Source organism: Oncorhynchus tshawytscha, linkage group LG14 (assembly GCF_018296145.1).
Source record: "Oncorhynchus tshawytscha isolate Ot180627B linkage group LG14, Otsh_v2.0, whole genome shotgun sequence".
In the NCBI taxonomy this organism is placed as follows: domain Eukaryota; kingdom Metazoa; phylum Chordata; class Actinopteri; order Salmoniformes; family Salmonidae; genus Oncorhynchus; species Oncorhynchus tshawytscha.
Genome location: NC_056442.1, coordinates 36,082,820 through 36,109,039, shown reverse-complemented (window position 1 = coordinate 36,109,039; position 26,220 = coordinate 36,082,820). Strand labels below are relative to the sequence as shown.

At 43.3% G+C, this 26,220-nt stretch overlaps 1 protein-coding gene across 19 annotated transcripts in view; it reads left to right on the top strand.

The window, feature by feature from the left end:
* The first annotated feature begins 400 nt into the window (after nt 1–400).
* Nucleotides 401–26,220, top strand: part of LOC112267126 (neural cell adhesion molecule 1) — a 115,175-nt gene continuing 89,355 nt past the window's right edge. For 8 of the 19 annotated variants that reach the window (XM_024445226.2, XM_042297435.1, XM_042297428.1 and 5 more), the window contains exon 1: nt 401–670. In XM_024445226.2, coding sequence (XP_024300994.1) covers nt 619–670 — 52 coding nt within the window. In that variant the 5' untranslated portion in view covers nt 401–618. The remainder of the gene's footprint in view (nt 671–26,220) is intronic. The other 11 variants (XM_042297434.1, XM_024445235.2, XM_024445234.2 and 8 more) reach the window with 3 other exon arrangements.

Genomic DNA, 26,220 nt, shown 5'->3' with positions numbered 1-26,220 from the left:
CTATCTTATACCTATTATGTTTAGACAAAATAACTTTTTTTTTTCTTAATTCAACAGCCATTCTGAAATCACAGTAGCTGTTGGAGAACGTGTGACTATAATCCTTTTCTGCTCAGCAGCAGTAGCCTACACCTGAACAAAAATGAATTCAGAGAGTGTCAGTCTAGATCTCCCCTGTGTTGGTATCATCTCACAGCTCTGTAGTTTGATTTTAAATGTGTATTTTGCATACGTCTGTCAAAATGTTGAATAATGGTAGGCGTATACGAATAGCCCTATAGTTTATGTTTGACCTATTTTGAATAAAAAAGGTAGGAGGACCACGGACTACTGCGCATAGCGCACTATTTTACAGCAAATCCTTGTGATTCCGATTGGGCGGATTAATTCACGTGTCTATGGAGGCAGTGGCTTGTCACTCATTCTTTGAACAGTGTGCTGGCGCTGATCTTCTGCCGCTGCTACATCGATAATCAACCAATTTGCCATACGAAAAATAAATATCTAGCAATATGGGAATGTAATATTTTTGAAAATATCAAGAACAATATCAAAATATCAAGAACAACCACAACATTCTTCATTAAGACATTTGCGTGGTCTAATCAAGGAGTTGCGATGCTCCACGCAAAGGATATCATCCTAGCCTTGCTTCTCGTGGGCTCTACAGGTAAGATAGTTAAGCTAATTTGACAGTTTTTCGTAATTACTTCTATTCAGGCCAGAGATTTGATAAAATACTCGAATCAGGAAAGGTGGACTGTGCGTCCACGACAATCTGCATCCATTGAAGGACTGTGTACATGTCCCTCCTTCGACATCAGATGTCCCTCCTTTGTATCAGGTGGATGGATGTAAGATTGTCCAATTAAACGTTTTTCAGTGGGATGGTCTTTTCATGTAAATTGGCTGGTTAGCTGCTGCCATGTTGTTAACATATTCTGCCATGGTGTACACGAGTAAACATTTGCTTAGTTAATAATGCATTACTATATTTGATATATAGCTAGTTGTTTTTATCATATTCTGAGGGCAAATATAATTTTCACAAACCTTACCTACCTAGCCAACATACCCATCAGCAAACCTGCTTATTCCATCAAGGCAATGCATTTAAATTATGTTACGACCATTGGAAAACACCTGTGATACGTTTAAGTTGATCTCATGACATTAGGGTTTATCTTTTGTTGCTATATCACCAGCAATTGCATTAATATAGAATACAGTATGGATTTGTCTATTGAATGGATTGCTTGCAAAACAGTGCTTGCTTGCGTACATCAATGCGTTTGTTGCTACTAACTCCTCCTGGTCATCTCACCCAAACATCATGACTGTTTGCCAGCAACCTGAAATTTAGCTAACAATGTTTCTGAAATTGAGATTGAGCTACTTTCACAAGTGCAGCTACTTTCACTCGCTTGCAATTTTGTTAGCATCCATTTTACTATGGTCCAGGTCAACACCTAGGTGGTCCAGCCATATCATCACAGGGAAGGGAATTTGGAGGGAATTATCTGCTCTGTTGGGGAGAGGCATGCCACCCATGCGACTCATGGCTATTTAACAGTCGGATGGCCTTGAGATAGAAGCTGTTTTTTAGTCTCACGGTCTCAGCGTTGATGCACCTGTACTGACCTCGCCTTCAGGATGATAGAGGGGTGAATAGGTCGTGGCTCAGGTGGTTGATGTCCTTGATGATCCTTTTGGCCTTCCTGTGACATTGATTGCTGCAAATCAATTACTTAAAAATCATACAATGTTATTTTCTGGATTTTTGTTTTAGATTCCATCTCTCACAGTGTACCTATCATAAAAATTACAGACCTCTACATGCTTTGTAAGTAGGAAAACCTGCAAAATCGGCAGTGTATCAAATACTTGTTCTCCCCACTGTACGTAAATGCCAACAAAATAACTTTTTGGTCAGTGTGGTGTGTGTGACCTTTATTTAACTAGGCAAGTCAGTTAAGAACAATTTCTTATTTACAATGACGGCCCGGATGACACTGGGCCAATTGTGCGCTGCCCTATGAGACTCCCAATCACCGCCGAATGTGATACAATGTCACGAGTTACTAAGGTGGGTGGAATCAGGCGCAGAGAGCAGGTTTCAATTATTAGACAGTTTATTCTCCGGCGCACAAAACAACGGTCAACCCAACACACAGGGTGAATAATCCAAAACAGGACCAGAATAGTCCGGAGAATAAAACTCCACCAAACAATGAACACCACCAAACAACAGGAATACAAAAACAAGAAACGTGTGAAAACCTAGACAGTCCTATCTGGTGCAAACACAGAGACAGGAACAATCACCCACCAACACACAGTGACACCCAGGCTACCTAAGTATGATTCTCAATCAGAGACAACTAATGACACCTGCCTCTGAGAACCATACTAGGCCGAAACATAGAAATACCCAAATCATAGAAAAACAAACATAGACTGCCCACCCCAACTCACGCCCTGACCATACTAAATAATGACAAAACAAAGGAAATAAAGGTCAGAACGTGACAGTACCCCCCCCCCCAAAGGTGCGGACTCCGGCCGCAAAACCTTAACCTATAGGGGAGGGTCTGGGTGGGCGTCTGTCCGCGGTGGCGGCTCTGGCGCGGGACGCGGACCCCACTTCACCTTTGTCTTAGTCCGCCTTATTGTCCGCCTCCGTGGCTTTCTAACCATGGCCACCCCTCTCAATGAACCCACTGGACAGAGGGGCAGCTAGGGACAGAGGGGCAGCTCGGGACAGAGGGGCAGAAGCTCTGGACAGAGGGGCAGCTCTGGACAGAGGGGCAGAAGCTCTGGACAGAGGGGCAGCTCGGGACAGAGGGGCAGAAGCTCTGGACAGAGGGGCAGCTCGGGACAGAGGGGCAGAAGCTCTGGACAGAGGGGCAGGGGCTCTGGCGCCTCTGGGCTGAGGGGCTCTGGCGCCTCTGGGCTGAGGGGCTCTGGCGCCTCTGGGCTGAGGGGCTCTGGCACCTCTGGGCTGAGGGGCTCTGGCGCCTCAGGGCTGAGGGGCTCTGGCGCCTCAGCCCTCAGCCGGACAGGCGGGAGACTCCGGCAGCAGCGCCGGACAGACAGGACCACCTGCAGGGAGGAGACAGAGAGACAGCCTGGTGCGTGGGGCTGCCACAGGAACCATCAGGCTGGGGAGACCTTCAGGAGGCTTGGTGTTAGGAGGAGGCACCTGAAGGACAGGGCTGTGGGGGAGCACTGGAGCTCTGGTGCGCAACCTTGGCACCACTTCCCCAGGCTCCCGCCGGACAGGCGGGAGACTCCGGCAGCAGCGCCGGACAGACAGGACCACCTGCAGGGAGGAGACAGAGAGACAGCCTGGTGCGTGGGGCTGCCACAGGAACCATCAGGCTGGGGAGACCTTCAGGAGGCTTGGTGTTAGGAGGAGGCACCTGAAGGACAGGGCTGTGGGGGAGCACTGGAGCTCTGGTGCGCAACCTTGGCACCACTTCCCCAGGCTGGACAACTACTCTAGCCCGGACCCTCCAGAGTGCAGGCACAGGTTGAACCGGGCTGTGGGTAAGCACGGGAGATCTAGTGCTTACTACACGCACCTCTCCCTTAGGCTCCACTCCCACATTTGCCAGGCACGAGCGCAGGCAGAGGACGCACTGCACCCTCCCAGCGCCCCGGACACACAGCACGCAGAGCCGGCGCAGGATACCCTGGACCAAAACTGCGTACCGGCGACCAGACCCGCTGAGCAGGCACCATACGCCCTGGCTCGATGCCCACACTCGCATGGCACTTTCGGGGGGCTGCCCTATAGCGCACCGGGCTATGGGCACGTACTGGCGACACCGTGCGCTTAACGGCATAACACGGTGCCTGACCAGTAATGCGCTGCTTATAATAAGCACGAGGAGTGAGCTCAGGTCTGCTACGTATGTAAATAAGGTATCTGTTTTTATTTGTAATAAATTTGCAAAAAATGTATTTTCGCATTGTCATTATGGGGTGTTATGTGTAGAATGATGAGGAAAATGTTTAATTTTAGAATAAGGCTGTAATGTAAAAACAAATGTCTGGATGCCTATATACATTTTTGGGGGGAAATATGCACACTAGAAACTGGTTATATATAGTGCCAAATTAGGGTTATTGGGCTTGCAACCATAGCGGAACCCATTTATGTGTTATAGGTAACCTTTTTTGAAGGTTCTATAAAGATACATGCTTATAAGGTTCTTCATGGAACCTGTATGGTGCTATAAAGGTTCTATCCTAAGGTTCTATAAAGAACCATTTAAAAAAGTTTCAATGTAGCACCCTTTATTATGGCTCTATGGAGAATGGTTCTATACCCTAGTCAAAAATTCCTTAGATAGTAGCTACTAAAACAATTGGATACCACGAAATTGGGGAGAAAAGGGGGTAAAATAAAATTTAAAATTTAAAAAATCCTTTCATGTTATAGGATTCCAATAAAATAGTCCAATAGAAAAATCCTGTAAGATTTTGGAACCCGTCCTATTGGATCCAATGGGATTCTATGCTATTGGATTTTGTCTTATGGGTGTTATCCTGTAGAATTCCAATACAATAATTCAATAGAATAATCCTATCAGATTTCGGAACCTATCCTATTGGACCAATTTTTCTATTGGATTCTTGTATTGGAATTATATAGGATAACACCCATTTAATGGGTTCAATTAAGAAAAATAATAATAAAATACCTATGAGATCCAAATGTATTACCTTTGATTTCCAAAAGGAAAAATGTGGTCCAATAGAATTCCAGTAGGATTTTTATACAGGTGACACAAAATCCTATAGGACTACGACAATCCTATTGGAAAAATCACTAATCCTATTGGATTGTTTTGTAGAACCATACAGGGTTTTGTTAAAATTCCATAGGTTTTATATTTGTTTATTAACAAGTTGAATCAGGTTTGTTAGCTCTGGAATGGCTGGGGGAGGAGAGAATTGACAACTACTGACTTAGTCAACTGTTCTCAATTGACACAAGGCCATACCGTGAGTCTTTCACAAAACACAGTCATATATAACATGTAATAGCATAACACAGCAGCGTTCTTTGGATCAGGATGGTTCCACGTAGAACCATCACTCTTCCCAAAGAACCATTGAGGAACCCACATTTCTTTGTGTGTGCGGGGGGCTGTCACACAGGGAGCTGTTGTGGGGGGTTATGTGCCTTGTTCAAGGAGGCAATGGTATCTAGGATTTGATACCAGCAACCCTCCAGTTGCCAGCTCACTGCCCCCCCCAACTTGTCACGCGGGACTAGGTGTGTGTGCAGGAATCGGACGCAGAGAGAGAGAGTAACGGAGTAAAGTCCTTTACTATTGCACACCAAACTGATAAGCCCAATACAATACAGGGCACAGGACACTATACCAGACAACCCAAAACCACAGGGTGTCCAGTATAGAAAATAAAATACACCACGACCTAATATGTACACATGTAACAAAAGACAATCCCGCACAAAACAAGGGCGGGTCAAACTACTACACATAGGGAAGCTAATTAAACCAAATTAAACACATGTGAAACTAATAAGACAAAACCAACAGACAAACGAAAAAGGGACCGGTAGGGGAGGGGAGCCAACTTCGGCGGAAGTCGTAACACAACTTTTCCCATTGGATCCAGGATTCTAATTGGCCACCCTCCGGTTGCTGGCTCTCCTCTCTAACTGCTAGGCAACCTACTGCCCCTAAGTCATGAACAAAATCAGTTTGAGTTTGCCATAAAATATCCTACAGTGGTTTTTCCATAAACGTAAATTGGGTATTTAGTGGGATGAAATCTGTCCAAGTTAGTATACATATAGCCTTCCCAGTCTAATGGTGGTGCACAGGTGCAGGAAACCAAGTGTTTCCCTACTTGATTACAAAACAAGGCCACTATTGTGTTGTGTAGGACTAATTGGCAATAAACCTTTGCTTATCATGTCAACAAGCAATGTTGTTGTTGCTCTTGATATATAAGCCATTTGAATATACATTTTGGCTGGAATATTCTCAAATCCTGTTGACTTTACTTAATCGTAATGCTCCCTAAACTTGAAAGTAGACCTGGCCTATTGACTATTTTCCACGTCTGTTGATGGTTTTAATAGCAACCTGATATAAACTTTGGAATTTGACGTAATTGGATGAACGTTGATTTTAGACCCATGAATTCCCATGAATTGGTTACATGGCTCGCAACTTCAAGCCCAGTGCTTGCATTGTTGTTTTTTGTGAGCGCCGACAAAGGCATATATAGATGTCCTCAGGACCTTTTCAAACGTCAGAAATCAACGTCTCTTTCTTGTGACTAGCCTGTTTATACAGCCCAGCCTCGGCTATTTTAGGCGTATGGCAAGCTTTTCAATAACCTTTGCGCTGCACACACCCTTGTTTGGTGAACTTGAATAGGCTTAGCTGATACAGAATGTGAGGCACAGATGTTCTTAATGCAGAAGGGCATGGAGAATTGAACGTAGCTCTTCATCCGATGCGGGCAACCTGGGTATTCCTCAGAGACCAAACGAATGGAAGAGCGAATGGACTGGAAACCTTTCTGCGCGATGATCTAATGCAATTGCTCTGTTGCTCATTAGTAGAAGAAAAAAACATAGGATGTGAAGACGGAAGTTGGAGAAACAAGGTCGGAAAAGGCATGTCAGAGACAGCCAACACATAACCTATCATCTGATTCATAATGCTGTTGGACTAATATCTCCATTTCGAGGTTTGTGGTTAGAAATATCAGCGGTATGGTAGTGAGGATATCAGGGCTGCACTTCTTGATGCTGGTTAGCCTACTCTCTAGGAATGGTAACTTTGACTTCCAAGAAGTAATATCTCAAGATATAATTTTGGCAGAGGCAGACACAGACGTTAGCTATGCCTCTCCATGGTTCATTTTAGTTCCTGCTGTGACTGTCTGCACAATCTTATGAGTGGTGATTATGACAACAACCCTACAGCCAATCATGCAGGCCTAGGTCTATGCTTGTATTTCTGCTGGATCCTGTCATATGATGGTGTCGACCCCAGCCAATCATGTTAGTGGAGGATTTTGCTGCAGGAGCAGTGTTTCAGTCTCAGTTGCCAGGTAATCATAGGGTAGTGTTCATTCAGATCAGATCATAGCTGATCACTTATCAGCATTATCTACTAAAGCTGTGTTTGTTTGTAAACACACTGATATCAGGAGCAATTGCCTGTGCTCTTTCTTCATAGTGAACAGCATGGACATACCTGCAGTGTGCTTTCACCTAGGGGTCCTCCATTACAACCTGCTTTGAGAAGAATTGGCACATGTACAGAACATTACAACACACTTACTAGCCTACACTTAGTTGCTGGACTGCTATCTTTAGTTCAGCTGGTGTTTGAATAGCATATGTTACTTAAGCTGTTTATGGGTGGGCTCCCTCCCAGATAAGCTGCTTGGCACCTTGGAGCTCTTAGCATGTACAGTGAAACTTCTATTTCAATGTGTGTTAAGTAAGGTTTTATATCCTATTTTATGTCTGTGTTACCAATCCAGCTTCATAACTGTATATTTGATGTGTTGTGACCTAAGTAGTTGGATCAAGCCAAGAATCATGTTTGTCTTTTATCCTTAAAGCCCAGTAGGCATCCGCATTTACTCAGACCTGTATGTGCAGCTGGCTGACTGACTGACTGACTGGCTGGCTGGCTGGCTGTGCGTTTCCGTGCATCTGAGGTGTGCATCTGGTGAGGCTGGCCAACTCATCCACAAGGAAATGTTTCACAATGCAAGATGATGATGATCTCAGATTGAGCACAAGACCAAACTGGGAACATGGGATGTTTCAATTCATCTTGGATGGACGAGCCACATGGATATGGATGGAGGATCTAGGAGGAATGTTTGGATGAAGGATCCAGTGAGACCAGAGTATGCACTGTTTGATATTCTGGGTAACCAGCAGAGCAGAGCCTCTCTCAGAGGCGTAGGAGAGGACTGCTGCAGCCAACCTCAGCTTCCCCTTTGATGGTGAGTGGAGCAGACAGATCCAGGCCTCTGAGAGATGCTTGGCCCTAGGGGACTAAAAACATGACGTTACACATGCACACTAACACAGTGTTCTGTCTACACACAAAACAACACAGTGACTAGGGCTGTGACGGTCATGGAAGTTTGAATGATAGTTATTGGTCAGCCAAATGATCGTGGTCACTGTTATAACCATTAGATTTTTTTTTAGACACATTTAACCATTCGATTTCTTTTTTAGACACATTTTAAAGACACATTTTCTCCTCTCCTTCGCTCCTGACTGCATATGCTGGTGCTGCAGAGAGGGGGGTTGCCTAGGCAACCAAAGATTCATTTGCTACAACACCTTGCTTGTTTCAGCAAGGAGCAATAAAGTTTCATTGCGTTGTTAAGAGTCCATGTTACCGCAGAATATGATATTATTTTTGACAATATTACAATATTAATTTTGCGCTAGTCGGCTGTACCTGAACCAAAACTCCAGTATTTGTTTTCAGCTCTTTTATTTCCATGACTGATCAAAACTCGTTTTCTCATGGGTCTCTCTTGTCCCTCTGCAGCAGATATATGATAAGCAATATGTTTGGAACATCGAATCGCAAAAAAGTCACAGTATGGAATTGCAATACATATAGAATTGTGAGAATCATGAGAAACGTAATACATAATACTAACTATCGCGATAATATCGTGAGGTCCCTGGCAATTCCCAACCCTACCTCTCGGACACTATCAGAGGCACAACATCCGTCGCCCGTGGCTGTTGACTGCCACACAGTGCCTGCTGCTTTTGTCACTGATTAGAATACGACTTTATGCCCCTGCCCTTTTCATTAATAATATTGTACAACAAGTGTTGGTTTTCCATTCATCGGCAGCTATTAGAAATGCAGTTTCTTGTTATGCTGTTTTCTACATTTCTACATAGTTGTCTTGTTTCACCGTTTGCCCTCCAGGTTATAGGGAACATATATCAAAAGTTGGCTGACTTGGTCAACGTTTTGTCAAAGCAGCAGCTGGCTTACAGTACCTTGGCATTGGGAGAGCATTTGGCATTAGATCAGGATTTCTAATAGCACTTGGCAATGGGGGGTAAACAACCTGTTTGAGTTGTTAAATTGGACAGTATTGTTATCTTGAGCTTTGGGGTAGGGTCCACCACCAGCTCTTTCCTTTTGCGGATTGTTTTGTTGAGAGCAAAAATGATGCATAGTTGTATTGTAATGATGGTTGTTATAGAGGAGTAATTACAGAAGCATGTGTCATGATTAAGGACCCTATGTTCCAGTGTGGAACTGGATTCACCCTCCACTGCATGTCCTAATCCTGGGAGCAACAGTTGTCTTCGGAACCTGACCAGCTCAACTCAACCTCCCCTATCTGACTGACAGCCTCATAGGCAGGCCAGCTGAATGATGAGAACCACAGAGGTTAGACCATGATGATGAGGGGTAGCCTACTGTACACTCATGCTGGAAGGTGTACATTCATGCAGTACATTCATGCTGGAAGGTGTACATTCATGCTGGAAGGTGTACATTCATGCAGTACATTCATGCTGGAAGGTGTACATTCATGCTGGAAGGTGTACATTCATGCTGGGTGTACATTCATGCTGGAAGGTGTACATTCATGCTGGAAGGTGTACATTCATGCTGTACATTCATGCTGGAAGGTACATTCATGCTGGAAGGTGTACATTCATGCTGTACATTCATGCTGGAAGGTAAATTCATGCTGGAAGGTACATTCATGCTGGAAGGTGTACATTCATGCTGTACATTCATGCTGGAAGGTGTACATTCATGCTGGAAGGTGTACATTCATGCTGTACATTCATGCTGGAAGGTACATTCATGCCGTACATTCATGCTGGAAGGTGTACATTCATGCTGGAGGATACATTCATGCTGGAAGGTGTACATTCATGCTGGAAGGTACATTCATGCTGGAAGGTGTACATTCATGCTGGAAGGTACATTCATGCTGGAAGGTGTACATTCATGCTGGAATGTGTACATTCATGCTGTACATTCATGCTGGAAGGTACATTCATGCTGGAAGGTGTACATTCATGCATTTATGGGAAGGTGTACATTCATGCTGGAATTCATGGTGTACATTCATGCTGTACATTCATGCTGGAAGGTGATTCACATTCATGCCATTCATGTGGAAGGTGTACATTCATGCTGGAAGGTGTACATTCATGCTGGAAGATACATTCATGCTGGAAGGTGTACATTCATGCTGGAAGGTCTACATTCATGCTGTACATTCATGCTGGAAGGTACATTCATGCTGGAAGGTGTACATTAATGCGGTACATTCATGCTGGAAGGTGTACATTCATGCTGGAAGGTGTACATTCATGCTGGAAGGTGTACATTCATGCGGTACATTCATGCTGGAAGGTGTACATTCATGCTGTACATTCATGCTGGAAGGTGTACATTCATGCTGGAAGGTGTATATTCATGCTGGAAGGTGTACATTCATGTTGTACATTTATGCTGGAAGGTGTACATTCATGCTGTACATTCATGCTGGAAGGTGTACATTCATGCTGTACATTCATGCTGGAAGGTGATTCATGCTGGAAGGTGTACATTCATGCCGTACATTCATGCTGGAAGGTGTACATTCATGCTGTACATTAATGCTGGAAGGTGTACATTCATGCTGTACATTAATGCTGGAAGGTGTACATTCATGCTGTACATTCATGCTGGAAGGTGTACATTCATGCTGGAAGGTGTACATTCATGCTGGAAGGTGTACATTCATGCTGTACATTCATGCTGGAAGGTGTACATTCATGCTGGAAGGTGTACATTCATGCCGTACATTCATGCTGGAAGGTGTACATTCATGCTGTATATTCATGCTTTGACTGTCGGTGTCCAGTGACAGTCCAGTGACATCTCAAAGATTAAATACATTTTCTGGTACTTTGGCTACTAAGAAAGTATGTTTTAAACCTCCCGCTTTGGCTTAATGTGTCAATGTGTAGGTCTTACATTCATAATCACTGAATTACTGTTTTTACCTCAATTATACACTAAATCCCTAGTTTGAATGCGACTGTTTTCTTGAAGCTGTGCCGTGCTATTTTCCCTACATTTACCCCCATGTGGGTCAGCCCCCTAGCAGTTCGAGTGACAGCTAGCAAGAGGCCTGCTCAGTTTATTCAACGAGGTTGCAGGACGTGCTCAACGGCTCAGTGGACACAGCAGATAGGGAGGGAGGGAGGGAGAGCAATGGCGTTGTGCACATATCTGCACATATGTGACATAGTACGCAATGTTTGGGGACCACTTTTGGCTCGTGAGTGATACCTTCATAACTCCTGGCTAAAAAGTATACGAAAGTACTGGAGAAAACCTTTAAGCCTTCAACATCAGCTTCCCTTTGAGTCATCCAAAGATTTTCCACTAGGAGAGGGGAAGTCCAGTTCACATCTCAACATTTTTCAACAAAAAGTTTCTCAGTTGCTTAGTTTCTCTCTGAGCTGACATAATAATGTGGGCTAATCTTCAGGTTGATGATGAGCTTTATGCATCATTTATTTGGTGCTAGGTAGAGGTGGGAATTGCCAGGGACCTCATGATATGATATAATCACGATACTTTGGTGCTGATACGTTATTCATTGCAATTTTCACTATTCTATATGTATTGTAGAGTTTTGATCAGTCGTGGAAATAAAAGTGCTGTAAACAAATTGGGTCCTTATTTAAAAAGAAGATGGAGAACAAGCTATCAAGGAAAAATACTGGAGTGTTGGTGCAGGTACAGCTGACTACAGTCTTTGTGTTCATGCATCCATGCAGTATACGGTGCATTTATTATTAAAACACTATAGAATATAGTACTGCCAACCCAGCTGCCTGTACACAGGCAACATGAAGAATAGGGATCGTTCCCCCTCAGGTAGCAACATCCTACCCATCATCTAAAATTAAACTTTTAGTCAACCCTTGTCAATGTACATTTCCGTGCATATCGTATGTATACTGTAAACTAGCCATGCTAAACATTTTCAGGGTTTTTCACACGGCCTATGCTAAACCCTGATCATGTTTAGCATGACTAGTAAAAAGTGCATATTAAGTAAGGGAAAATTGTGTATTTGGGCAATGTTGGGCCCTAATAATTAGGGTTTATTAGAGCTGCTGGGGTCTGGGAAGGCCACAGACAGGACACTATCTCCAGAGGAGCGACAGTGTAGAGACTCTGCCCATCATTAAACATTAAGATGTAATTATCCTTCCACACTAGTCACTCCAGCTGAATCCTAAATTAGTGTAAAGCTTAATAACAAAATGCATTAACTTCTTGAGTGTAGGGGGCAGGATTTTCGTTTTTGGCTAAAAAACATACCCAATTGAAATGGCCTAGTTCTCAGGCCCAGAAACTAGAATATGCATATAATTCAGATTAGGATAGAAAACACTCTAAAGTTTCCAAAACTGTCAAAATATTGTCTGTGAGTATAACAGAACTGATATTGCAGGTGAAAACCTGAGTAAAATCCAACAAGGAAGTGCTGTTTTTCCTGAAAGCTCTCTGTTCCATTGGATGCCTTGCCTCCATTTAAAGGGATATCAACCAGATTCCTTTTCCTATGGCTTCCTCAAGGTGTCAACAGTCTTTAGACATAGTTTCAGGCTTTTAATTTGAAAAATGAGCGAGAAAGATCACATCGCGTCAGTGGATAGCTGGGTGTTCGCAGAGTTTTGCTTGCACAACAGAGTGGGGCAGCCATTGTCTCTCCCTCTCCTATTGAAAAAGCTACAGTCCCGGTTGATATATTATCGATTATATATTTTAAAAAAAACGTTTGACATGTTTCTGTGGACATTACGGATACTATTTGGAATTTTCGTCTGCGATGTCGTGACCGCTCGAGCCTGTGGATTTCTGAACATAACGCGCCAAACAAATGGAGGTATTTTGGATATAAAAAATAATCTTTATGGAACAAAAGGAACATTTATTGTGCAACGGGGAGTCTCGTGAGTGCAAACATCTGAAGATCATCAAAGGTAAGCAATTTAATTTATTGCTTTTCTGACTTTTGTGACCAATCTACTTGGCTGCTAGTGTTTGTAATATTTTGTCTACTGAGAGAGATGTTCTTACATAAACGCTTGTTATGCTTTCGCCGAAAAGCTGTATTGAAATCTGACACGCCAAGTGGATTAACAACAAGCTAAGCTGTGTTTTGCTATATTGCACTTGTGATTTCATGAAAATTAAATATTTTTAATAATTTCATTTGAATTTGGCACGCTGCAATTCAGCGGGTGTTGATGAAAATGATCCCGCTAACGGGATGGGTGGGTCAAGAAGTTTTTAACGTTAAGCCTGGTGTCTTGGAGAGACTTGGCAACTAATAATCCTGAATGTTTTAGCAGGTCAACTCCTGATTTGACTCCATAATAGCAGTGAGATAAATGATTAGGCTAGGAAATAGTTTAAAAAAAATTAAAGTAATTTATTCATGGTTTAATCATTCACACGTTTCAGTAAAACATTCTTCGGCATTTGGTCAAACGTCATCATGACATAACACAGCGCCACCATAGACCTTCAGGGTCCACTTTGCCCTTTTTCATTTCTAAAGCACAACCATGGCTGTTGTGTTCCCAATGAATAATGAATGACTAATGAAATGGGCATAACCCTTCTCTCTCACCACCACCACTGTTTGCCTCTGTGCTTGACCACTGCAATGCTCAGGAGAAATACTGCTGTCACACTGAAGCTATAAGAAAGCCTTGTTGTTACTCACTGCTTGTTCATTTCTCATGCAAGCCAAGCGTGTGTATCAGCGTTTAATGCCCTTAAGAGAGTTGTGTAAAGCTAGGTGCCAGAGAATAACAAGGTCCCTCAAATAAATGGAATGTTACCTTGCAGCTGTACCTTGTGGCATTTCAGATTTTTGCTACGTCTGACCTTGCACACTCCATTAATGTTGGGGAGAAAGAACGGCTTTGAATAAATACAACTAACAAATGGAAAATGTACTTTTTTTCCTTCTGCACGAAAATTGGATGTCCATTTGGATGCTGATGAAGTGTTCATATTTCTGATCCACACACACACGTTTGGCTGCCTCAACCATTCATTTGGCAGCTGAACCTCATGAATTATGAAGTGATGCTGGAAGCTCAGGGCAGCTAAATCAAAGGAGAAAGAGAGAGTGAGAGAGAGGGAGGGAGACAGGGAGACAGAAATGGGGGAGAGGGAGAGATAGGGGAGAGAGATAGGAAGGAGAGAGAGCGATGGGGAGAGGGGATGCTCTTGTCTCAGAGGAGGATAAAGAAGTGGTAAGCCCTACACTTTTGTAGTAGCCTAGCCCTCAAAGTTGTTCCTAGCCAGCTAGCATGGAGTAGATTGATGGATCCAATCTTCTCAGACCTCTGATATCTGAACCAGAGTCTAGTATTCTAAACTAACATATGATGTTGTATATGCTTATAGTACTGTGGTTTGAGCGATACATTACACAGCATTTATTTCACAGGAAATGCACAGCATCTTTCAATGCCTTTTTAACTCTGAGAAATAGTTGTTTAGTTCTGGGTTGTGGGTTTTTGCTGTGTTGATGATAAGCATTTAAATCATCATGCAAGAAGTGAAATGCCATCACTCTACTGAGTCATGCAGGGCCAATAAATGCTGTATCTTATAGCTAAAGGCCCAAAATCTAACTGAACATTTACTTTAATTTCGTATGTAAATGTATTTGCTGGGTTCAACTCAAGTGTGAGTGCCCTGACAGGTATTTTTAAGTCTAGAGTAGAGCATCAAAGCATCTATCCTATTAGTTATTCATGTTAGTAACACATCACGCTGTTTGTTTCCATGCAGGCTTGTATGAACTGTAGTCCCCCAAAATAGAATAAAAAAGCTTTATCATGATGACCAAATGGATGTAACATTCTCTGTGACGACTAGGTTCCATAGACTTGAACTGCAGCAGCCCAGTGGCTGAGATGATGTCTGAGAGGTTTTTAGTGTCACTGCTTGAGGGGCATTAAAGTAGGGTTCTCATTTTCAAATAGGTTTGCATGTACCCATTTTTGCATAGAAGCTACTGTGGCCTGATTACAGATGATCTTTTTCAGAATTCTAGTTCCCTATTTAGCCCAAGTTTGTTTCTCTGTACAGCTGGCATGACTCATCAAACCTCCCCTCTCTCTCTCTCTCTCTCTCTCTCTCTCTCTCTCACCCCCTCTCTCTCCTCTCTCACCCCCTCTCTCCCTCCCTCTCTCCCTCTCCCTCTCTCTCTCCCCCCTCTCTCTCCCTCTCTCTCTCCCCCTCTCTCTCTCTCTCTCTCTCTCTCTCTCTCTCTCTCCCTCTCTCTCTCTCTCTCTCCCTGAAGGGTCTGTCCTCAGTGTGACTCATTGCCCTGCTCAGCCTGAAAGCACTCTTGCTCTTGCTCTCCTCTTGCTCTCTTGGCCAACAGAAACAGGATGTGTCATGAACCCCATCATTCTGCCTTTGCACGGATGCCACGGAGAGCAAGCGGGGCTGATGACAGCTGACAGCCAGGGCCATCTGAGACCAATCAAACTATCTCACAGGCAGACAGTCACATGGGAAAGCGTCCACTGAGAGGGTCGCTGCCTTTTGTCTTAGATGAGTGGAGCTCAACACAGTGAGCCCTAGTGTTACTAAAGCACTCTGAGATATGCACTAAGTGGGAAAGTCTCCCACAATTTTGCAGAGTTCGCCCCTTTTTTTCTCCTTGCAAATTTTATTATGGAAGCAACTGCCTTCTGGGAGCTATAGGCTACAGTCACAAATGTGCCTCTTGGTCTGCAGCCAGTGTAGTAGGAAGCCCTTCCATTACGATCAATGGCCACCCGGAGATGTCTACATCCGCTGCCACTGGAGGTTCCTTGGTTTGTCAGGACCGACCCACATCCCCATCGAGACGCAGAGGGACAGGAAGTACCCACGTCAGTCCCTCCCTGGCCAGATCTAGCTGAGTACAGCAGTCACAGCACAGTGCTGTTCCTTCTGCCTTGCTGCCCAGACTAGTGCAAAGTGGAAACCTATTCCGCCTCACTGCCCAGACTAGTGTACAGTGGAAACCTATTCTGCCTCACTGCCCAGACTAGTGTACAGTGGAAACCTATTCCGCCTCACTGCCCAGACTAGTGTAAAGTGGAAACCTATTCTGCCTCACTGCCCAGACTAGTGTACAGTGGGAACCTATTCCGCCTTGCTGCCCAGACTAGTGTACTGTGGAAACCTATTCTGCCTCACTGCCCAGACTAGTGTACAGTGGAAACCTATTCCGCCTCACTGCCCAGACTAGTGTACTGTGGAAACCTATTCTGCCTCACTGCCCAGACTAGTGTACAGTGGAAACCTATTCTGCCTCACTGCCCAGACTAGTGTACTGTGGAAACCTATTCTGCCTCACTGCCCAGACTAGTGTACAGTGGAAACCTATTCTGCCTCACTGCCCAGACTAGTGTACTGTGGAAACCTATTCTGACTCACTGCCCAGACTAGTGTACTGTGGAAACCTATTCTGCCTCACTGCCCAGACTAGTGTACAGTGGAAACCTATTCCGCCTCACTGCCCAGACTAGTGTACAGTGGAAATCTATTCTGACTCACTGCCCAGACTAGTGTACAGTGGGAACCTATTCTGCCTCACTGCCCAGACTAGTGTACAGTGGAAACCTATTCTGACTCACTGCCCAGACTAGTGTACAGTGGGAACCTATTCTGCCTCACTGCCCAGACTAGTGTACAGTGGGAACCTATTCTGACTCACTGCCCAGACTAGTGTACAGTGGAAATCTATTCTGACTCACTGCCCAGACTAGTGTACAGTGGGAACCTATTCTGCCTCACTGCCCAGACTAGTGTACAGTGGGAACCTATTCTGACTCACTGCCCAGACTAGTGTACAGTGGAAATCTATTCTGACTCACTGCCCAGACTAGTGTACAGTGGGAACCTATTCTGACTCACTGCCCAGACTCAGTGGAAACCTATTCTGACTCACTGCCCAGACTAGTGTACAGTGGGAACCTATTCTGCCTCACTGCCCAGACTAGTGTACAGTGGAAACCTCTGCCTCACTGCCCAGACTAGTGTACAGTGGAAACCTATTCTGCCTCACTGCCCAGACTAGTGTACAGTGGAAACCTATTCTGACTCACTGCCCAGACTAGTGTACAGTGGGAACCTATTCTGCCTCACTGCCCAGACTAGTGTACAGTGGGAACCTATTCTGACCGTACAGGGTCAACTTTCTGTTTCTTCGACCAGAGACTTGATCTGATGATGTAGACATAATGTTGGGCATGGTTTATGTTACTGAAATGTTCTGAATTCATATGGAGGAGAATTAGGGCTGCACATTTTGGGGAATATTCAGAGGTGGAAACTTTCCATGGGAATTAACAGGAATATATGCAAATGAATATTAATACCATTTAAATATACAGTGCCTTGCGAAAGTATTCGGCACCCTTGAACTTTGCGACCTTTTGCCACATTTCAGGCTTCAAACATAAAGATATAAAACTGTATTTTTTGTGAAGAATCAACAACAAGTGGGACACAATCATGAAGTGGAACGACATTTATTGGATATTTCAAACTTTTTGAACAAATCAAAAACTGAAAAATTGGGCGTGCAAAATTATTCAGCCCCCTTAAGTTAATACTTTGTAGCGCCAACTTTTGCTGCGATTACAGCTGTAAGTCGCTTGGGGTATGTCTCTATCAGTTTTGCACATCGAGAGACTGACATTTTTCCCATTCATCCTTGCAAAACAGCTCGAGCTCAGTGAGGTTGGATGGAGAGCATTTGTGAACAGCAGTTTTCAGTTCTTTCCACAGATTCTCGATTGGATTCAGGTCTGGACTTTGACTTGGCCATTCTAACACCTGGATATGTTTATTTTTGAACCATTCCATTGTAGATTTTGCTTTATGTTTTGGATCATTGTCTTGTTGGAAGACAAATCTCCATCCCAGTCTCAGGTCTTTTGCAGACTCAATCAGGTTTTCTTCCAGAATGGTCCTGTATTTGGCTCCATCCATCTTCCCATCAATTTTAACCATCTTCCCTGTCCCTGCTGAAGAAAAGCAGGCCCAAACCATGATGCTGCCACCACCATGTTTGACAGTGGGGATGGTGTGTCAGGGTGATTAGCTGTGTTGCTTTTACATAACGTTTTGCATTGTTGCCAAAAAGTTCAATTTTGGTTTCATCTGACCAGAGCACCTTCTTCCACATGTTTGGTGTGTCTCCCAGGTGGCTTGTGGCAAACTTTAAACAACACTTTTTATGGATATCTTTAAGAAATGGCTTTCTTAAAATGGCTTTCTTTTTCTTTTTTTTTTGTGCAATATACGACTGATTGTTGTCCTATGGACAGAGTCTCCCACCTCAGCTGTAGATCTCTGCAGTTCATCCAGAGTGATCATGGGCCTCTTGGCTGCATCTCTGATCAGTCTTCTCCTTGTATGAGCTGAAAGTTTAGAGGGATGGCCAGGTCTTGGTAGATTTGCAGTGGTCTGATACTCCTTCCATTTCAATATTATCGCTTGCACAGTGCTCCTTGGGATGTTTAAAGCTTGGGAAATCTTTTTGTATCCAAATCCGGCTTTAAACTTCTTCACAACAGTATCTCGGACCTGCCTGGTGTGTTCCTTGTTCTTCATGATGCTCTCTGCGCTTTTAACGGACCTCTGAGACTATCACAGTGCAGGTGCATTTATACGGAGACTTGATTACACACAGGTGGATTGTATTTATCATCATTTGTCATTTAGGTCAACATTGGATCATTCAGAGATCCTCACTGAACTTCTGGAGAGAGTTTGCTGCACTGAAAGTAAAGGGGCTGAATAATTTTGTACGCCCAATTTTTCAGTTTTTGATTTGTTCAAAAAGTTTGAAATATCCAATAAATGTCGTTCCACTTCATGATTGTGTCCCACTTGTTGTTGATTCTTCACAAAAAATACAGTTTTATATCTTTATGTTTGAAGCCTGAAATGTGGCAAAAGGTCGCAAAGTTCAAGGGGGCCGAATACTTTCGCAAGGCACTGTAGATGTTTTTTGCATTGGATATATTTAGAATATGGAGACAGAAACATAAACTTTTTTACCTTATCATGAGTAGACATAATTGCAAAAGATTAAGATTAAAAAAGATTAAGGGAATATTGAATGATCCCAATGATCCATCGCATCTCCCAAAAATGTTTTCAAAATACATTTGTAAAATGATCATCTAGAAACTAAAGCTTTGGTTGTCTTCCTCTCAGTCTTCCATGTCTTCTCCCTGGACCTCCTCAACGTCCACCTCTTGAACATCAGACTCTGAGGCCTCATCTTCACTGTCACTTTCCAACCTGGTTGAGGATGGCTCGTTGTCAGGCTCAAAAAGCCTCAAATTTGCCCGGATGGCCACCAACTTTTCAACCCTTGTATTGGTCAGCCTGTTGTGTGCTTTGGTGTGTGTGTTCCCAAACAAGGACCAGTTGCGCTCTGAGGTGGCTGATGTTGGAGGGATTTGGAGGATGATGGAGGCAACAGGGGAAAGAGCCTCAGATCCACAAAATCCCTTCCACCAGATGGCTGATGAGATATGTTGGCACAACTGCCCTCATCCAGGCCAAGGTGGCGAGACACAGTAGTGATGACACCATAGGCCTTGTTGATCTCTGCACCAGACAGGATGCTCTTGACAGCATATTTAGGGTCCACTATGGACGCTGCGGCATGAATGGGCTTCAGGCAGAACTCTTCACGCTTTTTGATGTATTTCAGAACTGCAGTTTCCTCTGCGTGGAGCAACAGTGAAGTGGGCAGGGCAGTACGGATTTATTCTCTTACATCTGCAAGCAGATTCTGAACATCAGACAGGATGGCATTCTCTCCCTCAATCCGTGCAATGGCTACTGTTATAGGTTTCAGGAGTTTCGGGCTGCTTACCACTCCCAAAATACATCATCCAGGAGGATTCTGTTGATAGGGCTGTACATATCGGCAGACTGTGACTTAGCCATTTCTTGGAGAGCCTCCTTCCTCTCCTGGAAACACCACCCCAACAGATGTTGCTGGGCAGCTTCAATGTGGTGCTTTTATTCTTCTCACTTTGCTTGGTGAGGTAGATTGCTGCTATAACTTGATGACCCTTCACAAACCTAATCATTTCCTTGGTTCTCTTGAAGAGTGTATCCATTGTTATCAGTGCCATGATGTCCTTGAGGAGCAGATTCAATGCATGGGCAGCACAGCCAATGGGTGTGATGTGAGAGTAGGACTCTCCCACTTTAGACCAAGCAGCCTTCATGTTCGCAGCATTGTCTGTCACCAGTGCAAATACCTTCTGTGGTCCAAGGTCATTGATGACAGCCTTCAGCTCATCTGCAATGTAGAGACCGGTGTGTCTGTTGTCCCTTGTCTGTGCTCTTGTAGAATACTGGTTGAGGGGTAGAGATGATGTAGTTAATTTTTCCTTGCTCACGAACATTCAACCACCCATCAGAGATGATTGCAATACAGTCTGCCTTCTCTATGATTTGCTTGACCTTCACTTGAACTCTGTTGAACTCTGCATCCAGCAAATGAGTCGATAAAGCATGTCTGGTTGGAGGGGTGTGTGCTAGGCGAAGAACATTCAGAAATGTCTTCCACTACACATTGCCTGTGAGCATCAGCGGTGAAGCAGTTATATACACAGCTCGAGCAAGACGTTCATCAGCATTTCTTTATGTTCCTCCATTGAGTCAAAAAAAACTCTGATTTCAGGAGGACCATGAGCTGTTGCTATCGATAAGGAGTCTGATTCATAATTTTCTCCTCAAAGAGAAGTAGTGGGACTTTTGTCAGAGGTTGCTTGTTGTGAGCGCGGAGGGAACTTTATGCACTTGGCCAGATTATTCTGCATCTTTGTTGCATTCTTCACATATGATTTGGCACAGTATTTACAAATGTACACAGCTTTTCCTTCTACATTAGCTGCAGTGAAATGTCTCCACACATCAGATAGTGCCCGTGGCATTTTTCTGTAAAGATTAGAAAAGAATTGGTAAGAAAAGCCCAAACACAATTCCATGTACAGAAAAATAGTTAACTTTTCTAGGGTAGGGGGCAGCATTTGGAATTTTGGATGAAAAGTGTGCCCAAATTAAACTACCTTATACTCAGGCCCAGAAGATAGGATATGCATATAATTGGTAGATTTGGATAGAAAACACTCTAAAGTTTCCAAAATAGTGTCTGTGAGTACAACAGGACTGATTTGGCAGGCGAAAACCTGAGAAAAATCCATTCAGGAAGTAGGATATTTTTGTTTGTTTGTAGTTTTCTATTCAATGCTATTATTGTATCCATTAACTTAGGACTCAAAACGCAGTTCCTATGCCTTCCACTAGATGTCAAGAGTTTTTAGAAATTGTTTCAGGCTTGTATTCTGAAAAATGAGGGAGTAAGATCAGTCTGAATGAGTGGACCCTGCCGTGTCACAGAGGTTTTTCATGTGCGCGACCGAGAGAGTGCCTTTCTTGTTTACCTTTTATATTGATGATGTTATTGTCCGGTTGAAATAGTGTCGATTATTTAGGCTAAAAACAACCTGAGGATTGAATTAAACATTGTTGGACACGTTGGACATTGTTGGACACGTTGGACTTTCTATGGACTTTACGGATACAATTTTGATTTTCTGTCTGCCTGTTGTGACTGCGTTTGAGCCTGTTTACTGAAGAAAACTTGCGAACAAAACTGAGGTTTTTGGATATAAAAAGAGACTTTATCAAAAGGAACATTTATTGAATAAATTAATGTCTTCTGAGTGCAACCATATGAAAATCATCAAAGGTAAGTGATTAATTTTATCTCTATTTCTGACTTGTGTTACTCTTCTACTTGGCTGGTTACTGTGTGTAATGATTTGTCTGCTGGGCTATTTTCTCAAATAATCGTAAGGTATGCTTTCACCGTAAAGCATTTTTGAAATCTGACACCGTGGTTGGATTCACAAGAAGTTAATCTTTAAACCTATGTAAAATAGTTGTATCTTTTCTGAATTTTTATAATGAGTATTTCAGTATTTGAATTTCTCGCTCTGTAATCTCACTGGATGTTGGCCCTATAGAGTTTAAGCAGTTAGATTAAACAACTCCTTTGTAAGATAAATGTTTTGAAATGAAACATGCATGGAAACAGGTGAATTAACACTCATCAGTTAGCAGGCTCAAGTAAGCTAAAACCCACATGGTAGCAAAAATTAACTAGCAGAAATAGTTAATAAGTTAGAAATGATTTAAACACACTTTGCTGTAGGATACTATTTGCTAGTTAACAAAAAATCAGATACAGTGGGGCAAAAAAGTATTTAGTCAGCCACCAACTGTGCAAGTTCTCCCACTTAAAAAGATGAGAGAGGCCTGTAATTTTGATCATAGGTACACTTCAACTATGACAGACAAAATTAGAAATAAAATCCAGAAAATCACATTGTAGGATTTTTAATTAATATATTTGCAAATTATGCTGGAAAATAAGTATTTGGTCAATAACAAAAGTTTATCTCAATACTTTGTTATATACCCTTTGTTGGCAATGACAGAGGTCAAACGTTTTCTGTAAGTCTTCACAAGGTTTTCACACACTGTTGCTGGTATTTTGGCCAATTCCTCCATGCAGATGTCCTCTAGAGCAGTGATGTTTTGGGGCTGTTGCTGGGCAACACGGACTTTCAACTCCCTCCAAATATTTTCTATGGGGTTGAGATCTGGAGACTGGCTAGGCCACTCCAGGACCTTGAAATGCTTCTTACGAAGCCACTCCTTCGTGGCCCGGGCGGTGTGTTTGGGATCATTGTCATGCTGAAAGACCCAGCCACGTTTCATCTTCAATGCCCTTGCTGATGGAAGGAGGTTTTCACTCAAAATCTCACGATACATGGCCCCATTCATTCTTTCCTTTACACGGATCAGTGATGTTTCCACCTCCATGCTTCACAGTAGGTATGGTGTTCTTTGGATGCAACTCAGCATTCTTTGTCCTCCAAACACAACGAGTTGAGTTTTTACCAAAAAGTTCTATTTTGGTTTCATCTGACCATATGACATTCTCCCAATCTTCTTCTGGATCATCCAAATGCTCTCTAGCAAACTTCAGACGGGCCTGGACATGTACTGGCTTAAGCAGGGGGACACGTCTGGCACTGCAGGATTTGAGTCCCTGGCGGCATAGTGTGTTACTGGTAGGCTTTGTTACTTTGGTCCCAGCTCTCTGCAGGTCATTCACTAGGTCCCCCCGTGTGGTTCTGGGATTTTTGCTCACCGTTCTTGTGATCATTTTGACCCCACGGGGCGAGATCTTGCGTGGAGCCCCAGATCAAGGGAGATTATCAGTGGTCTTGTATGTCTTCCATTTCCTAATAATTGCTCCCACAGTTGATTTCTTCAAACCAAGCTGCTTACCTATTGCAGATTCAGTCTTCCCAGCCTGGTGCAGGTCTACAATTTTGTTTCTGGTGTCCTTTGACAGCTCTTTGGTCTTGGCCATAGTGGAGTTTGGAGTGTGACTGTTTGAGGTTGTGGACAGGTGACTTTTATACTGATAACAAGTTCAAACAGGTGCCATTAATACAGGTAACGAGTGGAGGACAGAGGGGCCTCTTAAAGAAGAAGTTACAGTTCTGTGAGAGCCAGAAATCTTGCTTGTTTGTAGGTGACCAAATACTTAATTTTCCACCATAATTTGCAAATAAATTCATTAAAAATCCTACAATGTGATTTTCTGGATTTTTCTAATTTTGTCTGTCAGAGTTGAAGTGTACCAATGATGAAAATTACAGGCCTCTCTCGTCTTTTTAAGTGGGAGAACTTGCACAATTGGTGGCTGACTAAATAAAACTTACCAGAAAACATGTAGTCCTTGGCTCAGACAGTGTAGTAGTGTGGGCTCAATAGCATCTCATTAATTTGGAGATCTTGAGAATCAGCTGTACATGTGATGGAAGAGTGCACTGTACATGTGATGGAAGAATGCACTGTGCATGCAGAGGGTTGCAATTCCATTGAATTGGGGATAGTTTAACCAAAATATGCCACAAGCCCTAGAATTGCCTTATGTGTATCCCACAAAAAAAGGTTCACTGTTATAAGCTAACGTTTTTGATGAATTTAAGCAAAATTCCCAGTCTTAACTTCCTATGGAAAATTTCCTATAAAAATTCTGGACATTTACAGAAAAGTTTCCGACCCTTTGCAACCCTAAGGGAGGATGCATTGTGTCTGTGATGTCGCTATTTATAAGTAGATGCATTTGGTCTTTATTAAACGCAATGAAAAACCCATGGCATCACAGCATGAATACATTGGAGGCAAATGCTTGAAACCAGAGCATATATTTATGGTTCTACTTGAGACTAGCTTATGTTGAGACTATCCTGCTGGGTAGATTCTCTTATGTATATGGATAATTGTCTAGATATGGGCCATTATTCAGCAACCGGACCCATGTGACATCCATTAGCCCAAAAGAAAAATGACCCTCCCAAGGCACCTCTCCTCTCCTGTATAGCAGCTGCCTGTCTGTGTAATGCAGTATGGTCATGATACATGGCACCATACTGGCAGGCTAAATGCCAAGATTTACTGAAGTACCATATAAGGACATTTCTGTACTGGTGCCCAGGTGCAATGCTGTGCCAATGTCGGAAGGCATTTAAAAGGATTCTCTCTTTGTGGCCCAGAGTCATGCTGACAGTTGCTGGGGATTCTAGGTTGGTCTTAAAAGGGTCTGTGAGGTGATTTTAGACTGCAGTTTGTTTGATGTGTGAGGACTCTGTATGAAGCTTCACATCAAAGTCAAAACAAAGTAGCAACCAAGAGAAATTGGGGAGGAAAAAACGGTTTAAATGAAAGTCTTTTTACATGATGCGCTGGTTAGTTGTTGTTTTTCACAGCTGAATATGAAGACATGCTCTGAGATCTGTTGTTTGATCGAGCCAATTACAATTGGGAAATATCACTTCTGAAATGGAACAGAACTTCAATTTCCAAACTTTGTGTTGGTGACTGAAGCATCCTCATGTTTCTTTACCTTTTGATGTTCTTGTTTTTTAACATGCCGCCCATGACTTTTTCCTTCCTTTCCCTCTTGCTGTAATGAGCTCAGAGTGTGTGCGTGCGTGTGTGCGCGTGCATACCGGGCATGCATGTGATCTCTGCTGTGGGCATCGTGTAATCCTCCTCCTCAGGCACATCCTTTTCTTATTCTGTTTGATCAGTTTATATTGGCTAGTTCCTACAATAAGCAGAGCAGACCCATACTTCTGCTTTGAATCCTAAGCCTGGCACAGTCTAATCCTAGGATAAAACCACCTCACAGACCTCCCCACTAAGACCTCCAATGTGTCAGTTGAGTCATCCCTCTGCTCTGTAGTAGACGCATTAGACTAATCAGTCAGTATTAGACTGAAGTGCAGCTCAAATGGCACCCTATTCCCTATGTAGTGTATTGCTTTTGAAAAGGGCCCATAGGGTTCTGGACAAAAATAGTGCAATGTACAGGGAATAAGGTACCATATGGGATGCACCCTCAGACTTTTCAGTCAGTAAGTGGAGAGACAGTTCCAATTGATGTAGATCTGACTACAGACACAAGCTCAGTGGGACCTAGAGTGTAGCCAACAACTCTCTGGAGGGAAGCCTTGTTCCCATCACAGACTATTTTTAATCGCCCAGCTTCTGATTGGCCAGTAAGGTGTGTGTGGTTTATGTTGTGTGATGAGGTGCCTCTCTGCCATCTGTCGTCCTGCTCTCAGCCACACTAACAGACCACGCCTAGTCAGTCAGTCTCAGGCCTGCAGGGAGGGCAGGGCACCTTCTCGGGTTTCCTTTGTTACTGGTTACAGTCATTGTATTAAAAAGAGTGTAGAACAATTTAGTATTGTAACGTTCATCAATGGCAAGGTTTACGTAGCCTGAGTGACAGTCTGTTTGTGGTATCATGACAACCCCCTTCACTCAACATCATGCTATGTTTGTCTTGACAATAACATCAATGTACTGTAGTAAGCAAGAGCAGAACAATCTGGGACCAGGCTATTATGCTAATTATAAGCCAACCTGAGGTTTGTTTGGCAGTGTATTACAAAGTCACGGTAGATGTGTTACTACAATATAT